The 18,425-nt window shown below is 44.8% G+C and overlaps 1 protein-coding gene across 1 annotated transcript in view; it reads right to left on the bottom strand.

The window, feature by feature from the left end:
• Positions 1–18,425, bottom strand: part of WDFY4 (WDFY family member 4) — a 295,291-nt gene that overhangs the window by 257,796 nt on the left and 19,070 nt on the right. Inside the window, exons 2-4 of the mRNA XM_011990946.1 lie at positions 12,888–13,138; positions 3,022–3,136; positions 1,788–1,894 (exon numbers count right to left, since the gene is read on the bottom strand). Coding sequence (XP_011846336.1) covers positions 1,788–1,894; positions 3,022–3,136; positions 12,888–13,121 — 456 coding nt within the window. The 5' untranslated portion in view covers positions 13,122–13,138. The remainder of the gene's footprint in view (positions 1–1,787; positions 1,895–3,021; positions 3,137–12,887; positions 13,139–18,425) is intronic.

Genomic DNA, 18,425 nt, shown 5'->3' with positions numbered 1-18,425 from the left:
AAGAGTGGAAAGGAGGGAAAAGGGGAGGGACTGTATAAATTAGAATATAACGGCTTCCTAGCAAATCATACTGGGTGACTGTGGCCCAGGGCCTCATGATTAGGAAGGGAAAGCAGTCCAGAGGTGAAGTTGATAATATGTGTGTGAACAACAGTGGTGAGGACCTAATCAGGCCCCTCCCCACCCTCTCATCTAGATCCCAGACAGATCTCGTCAAGGTCCAAACAGCACAATAGGTGATGACTGACAATCAGACAGCCAGCAACTCAACTAAACAGCTCAGGGCTGCCAGACAGAGGCCAAGAGGACAGGAAGTCTGCAGAGATGGAGACCAGCCTGCCAGGAGCTTCCTGGGATCTTTCTTCCTGGGGCTTTGCCTGCAGCTCCACCAGGATTACTGCAGCTGCACCCTCTGTGTGTGCATGTGCGTGCATGTGTGCATGTGTGTGTGTGCATGTGCTTGCATGTGTGCATGTGTGTGTGTGCACATGTGTGTGTGCATGCGCACATGTGAGCACCTGTGGGGTCAACCTATGGAATGCTGTCCATGCAACTTCCCACTCCATTGGTTAACCTGACAGACATGATGGGGAAGTCAGAGAAAGAGAAGGACGAATGTATAATCTGGGCCAGGATCAGGATTAGACGCAGGCTGCTAGTCCTAGCCTTGGCCGGAAGGGTTTACAGTGCAAGATACTGTCCTCCATGTATTTGACACCTTGTTAACCTTGACCCCTCAGGGCAGCTCTCCCTGTCCTTCCCCTACCTCACTCCCAATGCATCATGCACAGGCAATGAAAAGCAAGCCCTTAGGTTGATGTGTCACCACTTAGACTGCAGAGAGTCCTTCCCCAGGGGCAGATGTGATGAGCCCTCGTGCTATGCTTCAGGCCGCTGTGCCTGACAGTGGTGCAGGCAGTTTACCTGAAGAAGAGTCAGGAGGTCCCCCCTTCAGTTAACTTCCCAGATCAGGTACCACCCCCTGGCCCCAGACAAGGGCTGTGTGATATGCTCCTATCGCCCCTCCAAGCATGGCTGCAAATGCCCATCTCATGTGTGGGTTCATCTAGTGAAGCAGCTTTGGAACTGAGTAGCAGATAGAAACTGGAAGAATTTGGAGAAGTTACACTGAGGGCAGCAGCCACCCTGGTTCCCTCCTGTGTTCCTGGCATGCGGTGGGTATGGGTGGGAAGGGAGGAAAGAGGACAGCCCTCATCTCTGGGCGAGGGCAGGACAGGTACCTACAGGGCACGTCGTTCAGGCTGACTGTAACAGGAAGAAATAAAGAACAGTGGCTCAGAGCATGGCTTCTGGAATCAGACAGACTGCAGGTGCACAGCGTAGGTAAGCCCACATTCTCATCACTCACTGGTATCACCGTGATCTGACTCACAGGGTCCTTGGGAGGATTAACTGATGATGTCTGGGACACACCCAGCCTTGCCCCACAGGTAAGAAATAGTCAATAAACATCAGCTGTTATCAATCCCACACTAACCCCAGAAAAGAGGCGTTATTACCCCCAATCCTAAAATTAGAAATGCAACCAAGGGGCAGAAAGGGAAAGCAATCTGGCCACAGTTACATAGAGCTTGTCAAGTGGGAAGGTGGAAATTTCAGACTCTGAAGTCCATGTTCTACACCAGAAGGGGAGGAGGGAGGAGAAATAATAAATCTGTTTTATGAAACGAATGACCCTTTTGGGACATGCCACCACTCTGTGCTCGACCTCCCACTGCACCTGGATGAGCAGTGCCCAGGGCAGAGGCCAATGGCCTGAAACTCACCGAGTCTGTCCCCGTGAGCACGTACACTGACTTCAGGAGCAAGTGGCCATCCTGATCCACGTCCCCCTTCCACCACAGCAACTGTCCAGCTGCCAACCGAGCTTGCTCTGGAAGAAAGTGTCACCAGCAGGGCATACAACGACCTGCCCACCCAGCTTCCCCTCCATCCAGGGCCCCCTCTTCCCAGGAGATGTGCCTGAGCATCTGTAGAGGACTTTGGCATCTTTCCTACACATCCCCAAGGCCACCTGCGTCTCTACCAAACGTTCCACACCTTGCCAGACTAATCTCCTTGGAAGACAGCCTTTTTCGTGCCACCGTCCCTGTTTAGCAACCATCAGTGGTTCCTGATTGCCAATGAGTGAGAACAAGCTCCTTGGCTATCAGACTCCCCACAACCCAGAATCTTCCCCTACTTCCTGGATCACACAGTCCCTTATGTTGCAAGAATTCCTGAAATCTATACCATGCTGAGCAATTTCTTCCCCTTAGAATTTCCTTCTGACCCTCGGCCCTCAGCCACTGTGAAATTCTGCCCTGCCTCCAGGGATCAGCGCACATGAGGGGAAGAATGCAAGTCAGGAGGCCCCACAAGAGATGCACACTTTGGCCTCTGTATCTTTTCAGGACCAAGAGCTCCACTGAACCCACAGGTGCATCTTCAATCCTAGCACTTCCTCTGAGACACCATGGTCCCCTGTGTGTTGTGTGTGTGTGTCTGTGTTGCAGTGTTTCTGTGTGTGTGTGTGTGCCTATATGTATCTCTGTGTGTAGCATGTTTCTGGATGTGTCTGCATGTGTAGAGTGTGTGTCTGTGTGTAGTTTCTGTGTGTGGTCTCTGTATGTGTCTGTGTGTGTAGTATATGTGTGTGTGTCTCTGTATCTCTGTGTGTCTGTGTGTATCTGTGTATAACATCTGTGTGTAGTGTCTGTGCATGTGTAGCATCTGTGTGTAGTGTATCTGTGTGTCCATGTATAATGTATTGTGTGCAGTGTGTGTGTTTGTTTGTCTATGTCTGTGTCCCAGTAGTAGCAGAGCTCCCTGACCCCTCTTCCCTCCTCCTGCGTTTCCATTGGTCCCCAAGGCACTCAGTGGCAAAGTGGGGCCCACTTCTCTTTGACAGGCAACACTGTAGCTCCACGTGAAAGCAGAGAGGGGCCAGAGAGACCAGGGAGGGTGTGCAGGGCTGCACTGCTCTCTGTAGAGGATCTGCCAGCACCTCCGTACTCTTACCCGCAGGCTTCCCAACAAGGGCCTTCTGGAGTTGCTGGGCAAGCTGGTCAGACACATCTTCAGCCAGCCTCTGGAGACTGGGAAAGCAGATGATCCCCACGGAGTGTTCCCAAGCCTGAAGCAACAGATGGGACTTGGTCAGAGATGGCAATGCCACAAGCAGGGCATGAGCACCACCCGCCATGCTGCCCTTCACCGGCCCAAGCTGACAGCTCGACTTCCTTTACCAGGTGCATACAAAAGGCCACCACGACACTCACCCTCACAGCCTCAACCACCATCCCTACACCAATACGTCCAGATTCTCTAACTGCCTAGACATCCCCTTCAACACGAGCCCCTAAGACCTCAAACACACAGAGCCCAGTCCACCGCCTCCCCCACAGCTTGCTGCATCTGGTATCAGTGGATGGCCCTGCCAGGCGCCCGCTGTCCCTGTGGGAGAACCAGGACTGCCTCTCCAGATTTCTCCCTTCCTCGGCCTTCATCCAACCCCTCCTGTTGTTCCTCATATACAGTTTCAAATTCTGTATAGATATCCCAGTTTTAGTCATTCAATTACTTCCTTTAGATAAATTCCAAAAAGTGGGCTTGCAAGTTAAAGGGTGTGCTTTTATTTTCTAGTACTTTGGTACATATTACTAACTCGGCTTCCAGACAAAGTTGACCAGATGAGACTCTCCAGGCCTCCCGTGAGCGGACAGGTTTCTCCACACCCTCGGCAACACTGAGCATCGCTGTGCTCTTTCATCCTTAATGAAAAACTTCAGAAGCGAAAAAATATCTCATCTCAGTGGCAGCCTTTTGATTCCTAGGGTGGATAACCTTTTTTCAGGTTTCTTGATTGCCTGTTTCTTTTCTTACCCTACAACTTTATTAGGGATTTTACTATTATTTATTTAAAAGAGCTCTTTGTACCTAAAAAATGTTAGATGGGCCATAATATAACTTCAGTTATTTTGAGTTTGTCATTTTGTCTTTTAATTCGCTGTTGTTTGGTTTTGCTACACAGAAATCTGAAATTCCCATGAAATCAAATTTCTCAATCTATTCTTAAAATTTCTGGCTTAGTTCCAGGCTTAAAAGATTCTTCTCTAGTCCAGCTTGTTGTTTTTAATCTCCTCTTTTTCAATTTCCTTAAAATTCTTTCTTATCTGCCCTTTCTGTATTTCTATCCCACCTAATCACCTTTTTCTGCAGACTTTTCCCCTTATTATCAGGACACTATTTAGTATAAGTCAGGAGTTTTAAAATTCTGTTTGGAATGCCAGACTCATTTCATAATTTACTCCCTATTTCTGTAGTAGCCCTGTTCGTATGTCTGCTTTTCAGCCAAGTCATTGGGCAGATGGCCTTTTCTCTTTGTTCTACTGTATTGTAGAACTGGCTAAGTAGGACTGGCTAAGTTTCCTAGTCCTGCGATGAGAAGGGCTCATTCCAGACCAATGGTCAGAGTGGAGGGACTGCCCTTGGTCCAGGACTTGAGTTCTCGAGAGATTCCCTGTCCCTGCTTCCCACCAGGAAGGTCAGCTGCTGCGCACATTCCGGGCATCCATGGCCTCCATGGAAGGCAGTTTTGCTGCCCTGCTTCTACTCAGCACCACCCACCACCCACTTTCACTTAAGCTCCTACTCGAAGACCTGAATGAGTTCTTTTTTAATCTGAGCTCTTCCATCTAGGAAAGATAAGGAGGGCTTCAAAACCCAAGAGGAAAAACATTTTTAATGTGTGTCTTGCTGTGGCATTATGTTTGTTAAAAACAAAAGCCTTTTAAAATCTTCCCTTTATTGAAAGATACTATAAACAAAGTGAAAAGGCAAGCCACAAACTGGGAGAAAATATTCACAATGCATGCCACTGACAGAGGATTAGTATCCAGACCACTAAAAATAGATAAGACAAAAACAACCTGCTTTTTAAAAAAGAAACAGAATAGACAACTGAAAAAACAGGTCATTTATGTAAGATGAAATAAATAACAAATTATTAATGACCCATAAAGTGGACATTGAAATCTCAATATTTTATACTTTTCGGGTGGACAAAAATGAAATACCTGACAATACCAAATGTAGGAGAATGGGAGGGATCCTGGAACACCCATGTGCTACTTACGGAGTATCAGTTGGAAGAACCTTTTGAAGAAGGGTTTAACCTGATCCAACAAAGTTACAGGGGCACACACTCTACCACCTGGCAATTTCACTCCTAGGTGTATTCCCTAAAGAAATTTTGGCACATGTACTGAACAGGAAACATTTGTGTGGCATTATTTGTGGCTGTGAAAAACTGGGGAAAAAACTACTGAATATACATTGATAAGACAATGAATAATTTGTCGTATATTTATATAATAGGGTACTATATACTACTGAACAAGAAATAGAGCTAGATGCATCAACATGAATGAATCTCAGAGATAGAATGTTGAGTGGAAAAAGCAAGTTGTCAAAGTATATTACAGTATGAGTCTATAAAAACCTGTAAGACTAGATTGAATGTTACTGATGGCTGTATATGTAGCTAATAGAAATGAACATCCACCCAGGGAATGAGGCACCCCAAATTCAAGAGAGAGAACCCCATTGGAGGAAAAGGGAGGGGAACGATCTATAGAATGTGTACACAGGGAGCTTAGTTTATCTGAAATGTTTTATTTGTTATGTATTGGTTTGTGAGTATTCATGTGTTTTGAGCAAAATTTTACGTGGATCTGAATTTTTTTCTACCCTATAAATAGACTTGGTTGGCGTTTGCTTATGTAAATTTTTTTTAAGTAATGGGTTAGAACTTTGCTAAAACAACTAAAATGCTAGATTACTGTTAAACACTGTTGGACATAGCAGACCTCCAACACATACTTGATAAGTGAATGAAACGAATATGAAACCCATGATACGCAGTAACAATGACTAAATGTTTTGGGCCTCGGTGCCATGCTAAACACTTACACTATGCATTACACTTCCATGCATTAGCTCCACTAATCCTCACAACAGGCCTTTGAGGTTTGTACTATTATTATGCCCACTTTACAGAAACTGAGGCATAGCCGGAGTTTAAGAGAAATCAGTTAAGTGGCAGAGTCAGGGTTTGAATTATTTCACACACACATGCACATACCCAAAGTAGCATTGGTACGTCTACGAAACTTATGGCTGCCACCTGCAAGCCAGCTGCCACTCAGACATGTTAATCCCTGGAGAGAAAAAGTCCATCCTTTTGGCTTGGAATTTCTGTGGCAAGATGATTTCCTTCCCTAGAAATGAGAACTCTGCTACGATGTATTTCTAACAAATCCCTGCAACTCCTCCCTGCACTGACAAACCCCTCAAAGACCAATTTGCAGGCAGTTGACTCAGAAGCATCTATAACGTCTCTGGAGCAGTGGGACTCCAGGAGGCACTCCACAATAAAGCAAATTGGGCCACTGTGAGCTGAACAGTAATTGTACTCTGAGCCAGATCTCCCAAGGCCCAGATTCCTTCCTGGGACCTCAATGGGCACTTCTGGAAGCTGCATTAACTCTTTCAGGCCACCGGGGTGCTGTTTGATGCACAGAGCCAATCATTTACTGAATGGTACCATGGGGACCCCAAAGAGTTAAGGCAGCTTCCAAAAGGCCCTAATTTTTTCCCAAACTGGGATTTACATGCTGGGAGAATATTGCTCAATATTTTTAAAAACTTTTATTTGCTAACATTATCTAAGCTGCACCATCATGCCTCATGGCTGTCCCTTCACATGGAAGAAAGAGAAAGAAAATGATGCTCTGGTCTCCAAAGGAAAATAAAGAATGGCAAAGCTCTAGGGGAGATGAGAGGAAAAACCCAGCTTTTGAATGACAAAGAGAACATGGTTGGTATTCCAGCATGAACAAAATGTCATTATTCCTCCATTACTGCAGAGTTTGTCAGGTTTGTCTTTAAGGGAGCTCAAAGCATTTCTGAGACTTTGCATGAAGTTTCCCTGCGAGTGTGATGCAGTGGACCCTCTCCTCTGTTAAAAAACAAAAACAAAAACAAAAACAAAAAACAGTGCATCAAAACTTTGCTAAAATAACAAAACAGCAAAAGTGTTATTTCCCCAAGATTGGAATAAACCATGTTGCCGGTCCCACTCCAAGATGGGGTAGAGTGAGGAGTGGATAAAGAGGGGTATTTACCCTTACTCTCCCCTCTGGACACCACACTTAAAAATAATTGTTGGTCATCTTTGCTATTCTATTTAACAGTGTTTATCTTTCTTCAATTATCAGCTAGATCCACACTTGGTTTTTACAAGAATGATCAATCATACTCAACATCATAAACTCTGCACCATTGGCTGACTAGTCAGCCTAGGAATGTGCACATATGCACACACACACAAACACCAAAATACACTCACCTCTAAATACAACTAAGTTAGTGTTCATTTCAATCCCTCCATACTAGGAAATGGATGTATTCCTTCTTGTGTTACCCACTTTTCCAGTTACCTGTTGTGCATGACAAACCACCCCTAAATTCAGTGGCTTAAAATAATAGCAATCATTTATTTTGCTCATGGATCTGCAATGTGGGCAGGGCTCAGCAGGGACACATTTTCTGTGCTCCACTCTGCTAGGACAGCTAATGGGAGCTAAGAGATCCACTTCCAAGATGGTGGGTGTGCTCACAGGGCTGGCCAGACAGCGCTGGCAGTCAGCAGCAAGTGCAGCCTCAAGGTCAGGGCCTTGGATCCTCTCTACACAGGTGTTCACTCAGAACTACTTGGGTTTCCTCACAACATGGCAGCTAGACTCTAGGAGTGAGTATGCCAAGTGAGAGGCAGAAGAAGCTGTGAGCCTCTTGAGGCTGATGTCTGGAAATATCTCTTCTGCCCTGTTCCATTAGCCCAGTCAATACAAATCCATCTAGATTCAAGGGGAAGGGATGAAGATCTCACCTCTTGAAGGGAAGAGTGTGAGCCCATTCACAGCACCTCTAATCTACCACATTCACATATTTCCCTTTTCTCCAATGTGGCCCCACCTCCCAGGTTGTCTATCTCAGACATTGATAGATTTTACATTAATTGCTGAGGATTCTCTATTTTACTTTCTGCTTTCTCTCAAAGTCCACATTCTATGAATAAACCTTAGTGGCTACTTCTGTAGCTCTAGATTTCCCTATTTCTATTATTACAGGATATCTCTGTGCAATATGAGGACCTCAAGTGCTTTTCTTCCCCCAAAACTAGCACCTTCCCATGATTGCTAGAAGAACACCTTCTTCACTTGGTGTGAGATCATACGATGGGAAAGGTTCTGAAAAGACCAAACCCCAAGGCTCTTGGCAGGAAAAGAACAACAGTCTATTGAATCTTTCTTAAAAAACACTACCCTGCACACCACAGAAGTCATTGGCTCTGTGTTGCTTCCATGTGATGAAATAAAACTTCCTCCTTATCTGCAACATCCTAGAGTCAGCAATCTAAACATCTTATGTGCGGGGGTGACATTCTTTCTGAGCCCAAGGGAAAGGTAAGGTCTTAACCAGGCAAAGTCATTGTCCAGTGAGTCATGAAATAAGGAAAGAAAAACCAGATCTGCCCCATCCTAGGAACCCCAGCACTGAGCAAGGACATCCAGTGGTTAATAATGCAGAGCTACAGCAGACTGCCCTGGTAACGTTCTGCTCCCAGCTGACAACTGGGGGACTTTGGCCAAGTTATGCAACATCCCTAAACCTCTCTTTCCTCATTTATAAAGCTGGGATAAAAATACTACCTACATCACAGCGTTATTGTGAGGACATGTAAACACTGAACGGAATGTCTGGCTAGCTAGTTAGAACCTGTAGGATATTACCTAGCTATTATCAGTGAAAGCAACTGCTCACCTGGGCATCAGGGTGCCTGAGTTTAAGTCTTGGCTCTGCCCCTTGCTAGTGTTGGAACCTAAGGCATCATTTCATCTCTTAGCCTAATTTCTAATATACACGTTGGTTAGTACAGGTCAAAGAAAGAATAGGGTGATATTAAAAAGAAATAAAAGAAAAGGGGAAAAGGCTAGGTTGGAAGGAGCTGACCCTAAATCAGGACTGAAACACCCTTCAACGTGCCTTGGCTAAGAATTCCTTGACCTAACAAGAAGAGTGAAGAACCCTAGGTGAGGAGGGAACCTGCTGTTCTGGATAAGAATCCCATTTCTCACTCTTCCCCTCAGGGCAGCTCCCTTTTTGGGTTCCAGTTTGTTGAGATTCCATTGGGTTCTTCCTTATTACCTAGACAGTAGCCAAAATGTTGAGTAGGTTAGCACTCCTGCAGCCACTCTTCACCTCAAGAGGCCGTGGGGCTGGGATTCACTGTACCACGAACCAAGCCCACCTTTGTGCTTGCCTAGCAGTTACTGCAGATTCAAGTATAAACAATGACAGGGATAGGGGAAAGTTCAGTGCTCTGTGTTTGGAGGAGTCAGATATGAGATAAAACCAAACAGGCTAATGAGAAGTTCTTCTCTGGGAAGAAGATGCCAAAGAAGTAGCTCTGAGGGAGTCTGATGCACAAGACAATGCCCATTGTCAAATCTCAAGACTCACAAGGCTGAAGCTACCAGGTGACAACAACTTAGGAGAGGCACACATAGCTGTCAACCTGATTCACCCAGCCCCAGCTACAACACAGATCACCCCTTCCAATCAGAGTCTAAGTAATAAAGAGGTTGGGGGTCAGTAAGACAAGACCCCACACCACAGGGACATGGCCTTTCTGAGCAGAAGTGACAATTCAAAATCCCTTGTGTGCATTGCTTTGGAACAAAGAATATTCCAAATCATCTTAATTAATTTTCTTTGGGCCAAAAATGAAGAGAGTCAGGTATAGAGTTGAGCTCCATCACACATGGGAGTTCGGGACTCTTTTGTTTGTACTCAGGAGTCTCAGAGCCCAGGCAGGGTATGATTTCAATGAGAACCAATACATGCATAAGGCTTTGATGTTAACAGCCACATTCCAGAAGTGGCATAACATTTTAGGTTCTGTTATTTCCAAGGGGGAACTTCATGGAAAACCTTAAAGAACACTGTTTTATAGTTATAAAATTCAGAACAGAGTGGTTACAAGCTTATCTTCTTACACAAGGGCCTATATTCTAGTAAATGCTCTCAAGCTGCATCTCAGGTTAGATTTGATCTGCACTACACCTGAGAAGAATCTCCCATCTTCCCCATCTTTCTTTCCACCACCAACTCTGAATTAAGAAGGCTGAGCACTCTGGCTCTGGCAAGGTTTTATTAGTCGGAACGTAATAGAAACAATGTTTTGTAGGCATGTAGGACTTAATAAAATAATATTAATATTAAGGAAATTATGAGAAGCCTATAATATTCTGCCTCTACAGGGTTTGCCAGAGGTGGGCCCCAGGGATCCAGAGTAGCAGATTGTGTCAGCAGTTTGGGGAATCGTGGTGACAGGAATCTCAAATGCTTCAGTCCATGTGCAGTAAGTACCCTGGAGGCTGGTGGAAAAGTAATGGGAATAATGTCTACTTTCCATGAGCTGTGGACTTTATAATCATTGTCTTGTCTTACCCTCATGGTTTCTCCTCGAAATGCTATTAACTCTACTTTATGGGTAACTGAGGTTCAGCAATAGTTGGTAATTTGCTCAACAGCACACAACTAATAAATAAGTGATGCAGCCAGGACTTGAGCCTTGATCTCTTTGACTTGAAAGCCCACATGTTCAACAACAGGGTCATTATGCCTCCATTATCGGGAAGAGGACAGGGTTCGGGAAACAAAGATGAGTATCAAGGTTCACTTATAATAGTAACACTTAGATATGGAGTCACAAGCTCACATGCCTGTATGGTGACATAACATTCATTAGTAATATGGGATGAGTAAAATATGTTGGAATGAGCTCTGAGGTTACCTGGGGAACCCCATAACCCTTCCCATATAACTGTCAGTATTAGGTCTACCAAAATTTTCAAGATAAATTAGAAATCTGATTTTCATATGAAAGCTTTCCATTTTGAAAAAAAAATAAAAAATGGCCACTAATTCATTCTGAACCCCTGCAGGCCAAATGAAACACACAGTGTGCTATTCGATGCCCTCTGCTCTGGGCCACACTCACCATGAGGGCAAACCTCTGTCTTCTTCACTCCTATAGCCCAGGCCTTAGAACAGAGTATAGGAGCTTAATAAATATTAGTACAGCAAACAAACGAATTCTCAAATAAACAGCAGGGAGGTGAAGAAGAATCAAGTCCTGGCTCTTGGGTGCAGAGTCCTTTCATCAGAGTCCGGGCTGCCCATGCGGGTGGGAACGGTGCCACTGAGAACCAGCAGCTCAGTAATGGCTGAACTCATCCCCATCGCCAGTGACTTGCACTGGGGGCTGGGGACTGCTTATATTGTCCCTTCCATAAGACAAATTTGACCTGGGAACTGGAGTAAGACTATCCCACCTCCCAGAATCTGGGGTTGTCAGGGCAGGCAGGGCTAGGGCTGAGAAACTTTAGCTGTCTCTCCTAAACTAGCCCTAGTTATGCAGTCTGTGAAATGAGATGAATGGGACTACAAGTCCAAAACATGAGGAAATGATGAATTAATGGAAAGTGAGTTATTTGGCAACTTTTTAATGCTAAGTATGGAATGCATCCTATAAATGTGTTTCCAAGAAGATTCTAAGTCATCTTTGGAAACCCTTAAATATTACTGATGAATAAGTTACAGGAAATATATTCACAAAGGCATTTACCAATGAAAACATGCCAAAGCCTCCATCTGCCATAGTCTACTTTCAAATATGAGAGGCAGCTCATGTTCTCTCTGCTTTGAGTATTTTGTAGGTATACGCTTTTCAAAAATAACCCCAAATCCATAGTCAAGTAAACACTAAGTCCTCATAAAAAGTGCTTTCAATGCTACACCTAGACTTCAACTATAAGGCAGACCTCACTGGCAGGAGTATTGCTCCCAGACAACAAAGGAAATCCCTTGCAGCCAACCTGTCACCAGCTGCCACTAGCTAGAGTGCAGACCCAGCAGATACGCTGGTTTCCTTAGTGGAGCTGTGACCAGGATGTGAGTGAAGCTCTGGTGCTCTCCACTCATTTTATCTCACTTTGCATTATGGTTACTATTTGATGCAAGATATTCTGGCTCTCCCAGGCCTTGATGTTGGCAACCCTGGGGTGCGAGGTTGCCAGCTACCTGCGTGACTCTTGTGTCAGGACATACCATCCTCTCTTCCCTCCAAAAGAAGCTGGCCTTATTTCTAGCTCCCAAACTGGGTTTGTGGTTGAACAATGTAATATTTTTTAACTAAAGAGACAGTATTACTCAGAAGCTAACTGTCTGTCCTTTCTAAGTCCCTCTCCACCCTAGAAATGAGCCTTACTTGTCATCTTTGGCATGTCACTCTTGCTAGGGTCTTCCCAAAATTCATATAGTGACATTTTAATCTCTAAGGTAATGGTCTCAGGAGGTAGGACCTTTGGAAAATGATTTGGCTCTGCCCCTTATGAATGGGATTAGTGCCCTTATAAAATAAGCCTGAGAGAGGCCCCTCACCCCTTCCACCACATAAGGCCATGGCAAGAAGACACCTTCCATAAGCCAGAAAGTAAGCTCTTACCAGACACTTAATGTGCCTTAATGTTGGACTTCCCAGGCTGCAAACTATGAGAAATAAAAGTCTGTTGTGTCTAAGCTACCCAGTTTATGTCATTTTGTTATAGTGACCCTAGCAGGCTAAGACAACTCTCCCCTGAGCAACCAATCAGAGTCCACTTGTGATGACATTAAAACCACCAACTTCACTATGCAATCATCCCAGAAGTGTCCCAGAGCACCTATCACCTTACAGTTTCAAAAAGAAGAACACTAACCTTCAGGAACAGGGGGAGAAGACTCAACAGGCTCTTCTGACGCTCAGTGGGGCTCTTGTGAGTCAATTGCTGGTATTCCAGAAACTTCCTTTCTAGCATGTCCCAGAGAGCTGTGGGGCCTGGGGACTGCCCTCCACGTGGGACATCAGGCTGCACAGCAGCAAGCTGCCCTTCACTTTTGGAACCTGGATCTTCATTTCTGTCTTCAGCCTTTGAAAGATCTTCTGCCTCCATGCCGCGGCAAAGCAGATCTGAATTTAGAACAAATAGAAGTGAACCCTCCTGTCACATCACTTCCTGATGATTCTGGCCGTGGATAAGGTACTGTACTCACTCAGCCCAGTTCCTATTGAAGATGGTTCCCCTAAGAATCTGAAACAGACTAAAATAAGGAAGACTTTTTAAAAAGGAGATTCAGATTTAGATGTGATTAATACAAATTCACAATCTAGTGTGTGCCCAGCACTGTGGGATCTTATACACAGGACTCAGACAGACTCTCTTACAGCTACACAGACAGATGGGTGCCCTTATTCTCTCTAGGTAAGTAAGGAAACTGGGCCAAAGGCATATAGGCAGCTAGACATCAAGTTGAAATGCAAACTTTCACACTAAAGCCTGTTTGTTTGTTTGTTTGTTTGTTTGTTTTTTGGAGGTTGGGTTGTTTGTCTTTTCACTTGTTGCTGCTTCTCTTTTAAAAGGCTGCATACATAAAAGAGATGTAAAGAGTTCACTGGTATTTGTAGAGGCACATAATTCTATATCTAGAAGTTCCTTCTATGATGGTTCTGTAAGGATAGATTCCTCATTCTAAGCATTATTTGGTTTATACTCGACATTTTTAGGGTATTTTGTTCTCAAAATGACCCTCTAAGTCCCCAAGCTTACAGGAGCTCATCCCTAAGTGCACACAGGAGCAGTGTTTGCAAATCGGGAACCTCAAGTCAGTAGGCACAAGAGCAAAAACTTACATGATGAAAACAGCCAAGGGCCAATTCACCAATAAGTGACCTCCCAAAGGTACACACCTTCAAAAGTTGTCATTCAATTATGACTTACACCGTAACATAGGATAGTTTGTTGTTTGTTTGTCTGGAGTTCAGTAAACTCTAAGAAGGGACAAAAATGTTCAGGCTCCCTGAGTAAAAGCCCTCACCAAACTCAACATTACCACATCGGAAGTCATCCAGGAGCCCAGCAGGCATTCAACAATCACAAGGTAGCAACTAGAGTGACATAAAGAAGTGGGTCCAGCAGTAGTGCGGTTACATCATGCTTTGTTTTTAGCCCAAACACACACTCCTTGCAGGCTAAAATGGAGTTTAGCCACACGTCACCAGCAAGGCTAACCGGCCCCTCTCTGAAACCCTCTCACTCTTTATGTACAGAACCCAGCCTGCCCCGACTCCTCTTCGAGCACACAGACTGCTTACTCTCTGAATTCATGTTCAGAAATCATTTTCTTATTACAGAAGCCATGTCAGTTCATTTTCAAAAACCAGGAGGAAACCAAAAATCAGGAAGAACATAATGCTCGCCCATACCCAGAAAACATGACTGCTGACATTCCAACTTCTATCTGTGAATATATAGTTTAGTAAGAACATGATCATAATAGTGTTGATGCAAACTTTATTTATACTTTTGCTTTTGTTGGGCACTGGGATGGGGTTTTGTGGGGGATTAAGTCGTTTCCTTTGAGGGGCTGACTCTAAGGGGCAGGCGGTGGGCGGAGTTGCTCACATCCCTCAGCCTCTTCCCTGATCTGGGCGGGCTCCTCTCTGGCTGTGTTCATTTATTCCTTTATCACCAGGATCTCCATTCTCCATTTGCATTTGCTGTGTCCCCACCCCACCCACACTCCCGCTTGGTGAGTATGAGTACACCAGCATGGAACTTAGGAGTATGACACACAGCACCTGATTTCCATCCGCATACACTTAAGTTAGCGAATGCTCTTCTGCATCTTGTCTGCTCTTACTCTTTCACCCAGCATTATGTCTTCAGACTCCATCATGTGACTCTGTGTTTGTCAAGTTCATTTCCTCTAACTGCTGCCTTGTGTTCCAAAGTAGGCATCACATGCCTATTTTACTTGTTGGCTTTCTCAGTGATAGATGGCTGGATTAGCCACAACATCCCGTCCTGCACACAGGGCTGGGGTGGATATTCCTGCGTGGATCCCTTCACTGGCTCTCATGACTGACTCTGGGTATGAAGGCAGGAGCTGCAGAACTGAGTCAAGGGAGTATGCCTGCTCAGTGCAACTAAGTTCCACCAACTAAGACGCCTCCAGAAAGCTGGCATCAGGCCATCTCCCACACAGCATCTGAAGGCTCCTCAGTGACCTCATTACCACCCTGCTTGGCATCACCCAGCTTTCCAGTGTTTGCAATCTGATCGAAGGAAAGAGCTCTCGCATTGTCATTTTAATTTCCATTTCTCTAAGTTACTAATGAGTATGAGCACTCCTTAACATGCCTGATAGCCTTTTGGCATTTCTCCTCTGTGAATTAACTACTCATAACCTTTGCTTATTTTTTCCTTGCTTGTCTTTCTCTTGCTGCTTTGTGAGACTATATCTAGAAGCCAGTCCTTTGTTAGTTTTAAAAATTGCAGACATTTTCTCTCAATCCATTTTTTTAATAAATTAGTCCACAACTTTCTTTGTAGTCAAAACAGCACATCATGAATATTTTCCACATTATTTAAGATCCTCAACACCTTCATTCTTAATGGCTACATGGTGGCCATAGAGAAAAGTTGTTTGTTTATTGAATAAGCCCTTACACTTAGGCACTTAAATGATAACAAATTATTCAATACTATAAAAAAACACTGTAATGACAATTCTCATGTCTCAGTCTTTTATATATATTCATGATAAAATAACAAATCCTAATCCATTCCTGAATTTCTAAAAGGAAATAGTTGGATCTAAAGGTAGATAAACTTTCCAGCCTCTTGATCCATATTTCCAAACAGCTGCTCCTGAAACACCGATCCTATCAAGGGACAGAGAGTCCTTCTACATAAGCGTACAAGAGCTCAAGCTTCCCTATGTGTAATCTTTTTTATTACCATTTTTTTAATCCTGATGATTTGACAGGTAAAATAAAATCAAGAGAAAATGCATCTCTGTTGTTTCTCACTGCTCACTTGCTGCAGAGTGAGGAGCTGAGCATGTTTCCATCTGAGGCTCGGTCTCCTTCAGAGCTCCCTGCAGCTGGTGTTCTGGAGGCAGATTCCAGTGAGTTCTCATTTCATGGGTTCCTTGTAAGGAGGTCTCAGCTATTCCCATGGCTCTAATTACCCCTGAGAGCCACATATCCACTAAACATTAGATCTGTGAAGGCAAGGATATTGTGTCCATAGCAGGGGCTGGCACAGAGTAGATTCTCAATAAAATGTTATTGAATAAATGAATAAAAGTACAAATGAATTCATGAATGAATTAACTTATGCGCTGATGGCACCCAAATCTCAATATTTCTCTCTCTAGCCTAGACTCCTCTTTGGAACAAGTTCATTTTTCCCACTCCAAGATTTCTACTAGGATTTCCCCAGGACTCTGAAAGCCACTATGTCCAACCAAACTGCCATTCTTAGCACCAATAGAGTCAGCCCCAAGTCACGGTAACAGCAAGCTTAATGTTGTCTCTACCATATAAAGTTCATTTTGTGGCCACATCTGCAGGTTCTACTAACTGACTCCATCAGTAAACTGTATCTGAGGACCTGCTAACATGCCCCATCTTTAGGACCAGCAAGTGGCAAGTCAAGTGAGTATCAGGTCAGAATATGAAACTGCGATGGGTCGGGACTTAGCTGGAGATCCAGAGGAAGGATCAGAAACCTCCCAGCTCTCCTCTGAAGTGTGCAGAATCCACGTTTACTGAAGTGAAACACTTGACTCACCTTCACTTGAATCGACAGAGATTTTTGATAAACAAGAATTTCTAACAAATGCGGACCTGTGAAATTGCGTGGCAGCAGTATCTGACTCAAATGCTAAGTTGCAGCTGCCCCACCTCCTGCTCATCTGCTGATCATGCCACACCTGCTCCAGTTTTATTTGAAAAGAGAAGGAAACAGGGAGTAGCCTTGCAGGCCATGTGAAGAACAGCAAGAAGAAACCACCCTAATCCGTCTCATTCTCAAGAAGTGCCCCACTTACAAGCCAGCAGCCTCTTCTTTCTTTTTTTTCTTTTTTTTTTTGTGGTCACTGGAACTTTTATTTTGTTTATTATGCTTTAAGTTCTAGGGTACATGTACACAACTACAGGTTTGTTACATATTTCTACCAGGATTTCCCCAGGACTGCTGCACCCATTAACTCGTCATTTACATTAGGTATATCTCCTAATGCTATCCCTTTCCCCTCCCCGCTTCCCCCTCCCCATGATAGGCCCCGGTGTGTGATGTTCCCCTTCCCGAGTCCAAGTGTTCTCATTGTTCAGTTCCCACCTATGAGTGAGAACATGCGGTGTTTGGTTTTCTGTCCGATTGCGATAGTTTGCTCAGAATGATGGTTTCCAGCTTCATCCATGTCCCTACAAAGGACATGAACTCATCCTTTTTTATGGCGCCAGCAGCCTCTTCTTATCCAGAGTGAAAAGGGACCCACTGGGGCTTACGGTCACTGTGGGAGTCCCAGGCAAGGCCAGGGTGAGGGTAGGGCCGTGAAGGAGGCACTCACCTCTGCACAAGATTTAAGGAGGTGCCAAAAATGATAATTTAATGCAACAGTTATAGAGATCAGTTAATGCTAAGAAATCCATGATGAACAAAATATCAAAATTTTAAATAAAAACAGGATCCAAACCTGTGCTTCCCAACCATCCCCCAACTTCACTCACCACTGTGGGAACTTGAGCTCAGGGCACTTTTCACAAAAATCAACCTGCTAAACCGACACCATGTCAGGGCCTTGGCTCCTGAGGATTCTACTCTCAGCCATGTATGGCTCCCAGCACAGACTCTGGGACCAGACTGCTGGGGTTTCAACACAGTGGGCTTAGACCAAGTGACAAGACTCATCCCTGCCTCAGTGTCCTCATTTGTAAAGTGGGGATGACAACAGGTCCTCTCACAGGGCCCCTCTAGCATGAGTCAACTCAGCACAGGTTACTGTTAGGACTGGGGAAATACGTATTTACTGGCACCTACTTCGTGCAGGCATTTACATGCATCTCTTCATGTAATCCTCCTAATATCCAGTGACAGCAAAGCTAGCAACCTTCATCCACAGCTGGTACTGAGGTGGGAGCAGAGAGGTGACTTGGCCAGGATCCCTTTGCCAGTCGGTGGCCGGAGCAGAAGCCCCCAGGTCTGTGGATAGCCCAGGCTTTGCTGCCCAGCACACCCCCAGCAGTGCACACAGGCAGATGGGCTCACACTGTGGTTGCTTGGGGCCAAGGATGGGGAGAGGGGCTTGGCAAACTACTACACACGGTCACACAGGCTTGGGGAAGACTTGCTACCCTGGAAAGGTTCTTGGACAGGTGGGCTTTTAGGGGAAAGGTTCAGGAAAATGTG

This window comes from Mandrillus leucophaeus, unplaced genomic scaffold, assembly GCF_000951045.1.
Source record: "Mandrillus leucophaeus isolate KB7577 unplaced genomic scaffold, Mleu.le_1.0 Scaffold388, whole genome shotgun sequence".
NCBI lineage: Eukaryota > Metazoa > Chordata > Mammalia > Primates > Cercopithecidae > Mandrillus > Mandrillus leucophaeus.
The sequence above is the reverse complement of the archived record's forward strand: the minus strand, read 5'-3'. Positions and strand labels throughout refer to the sequence as shown.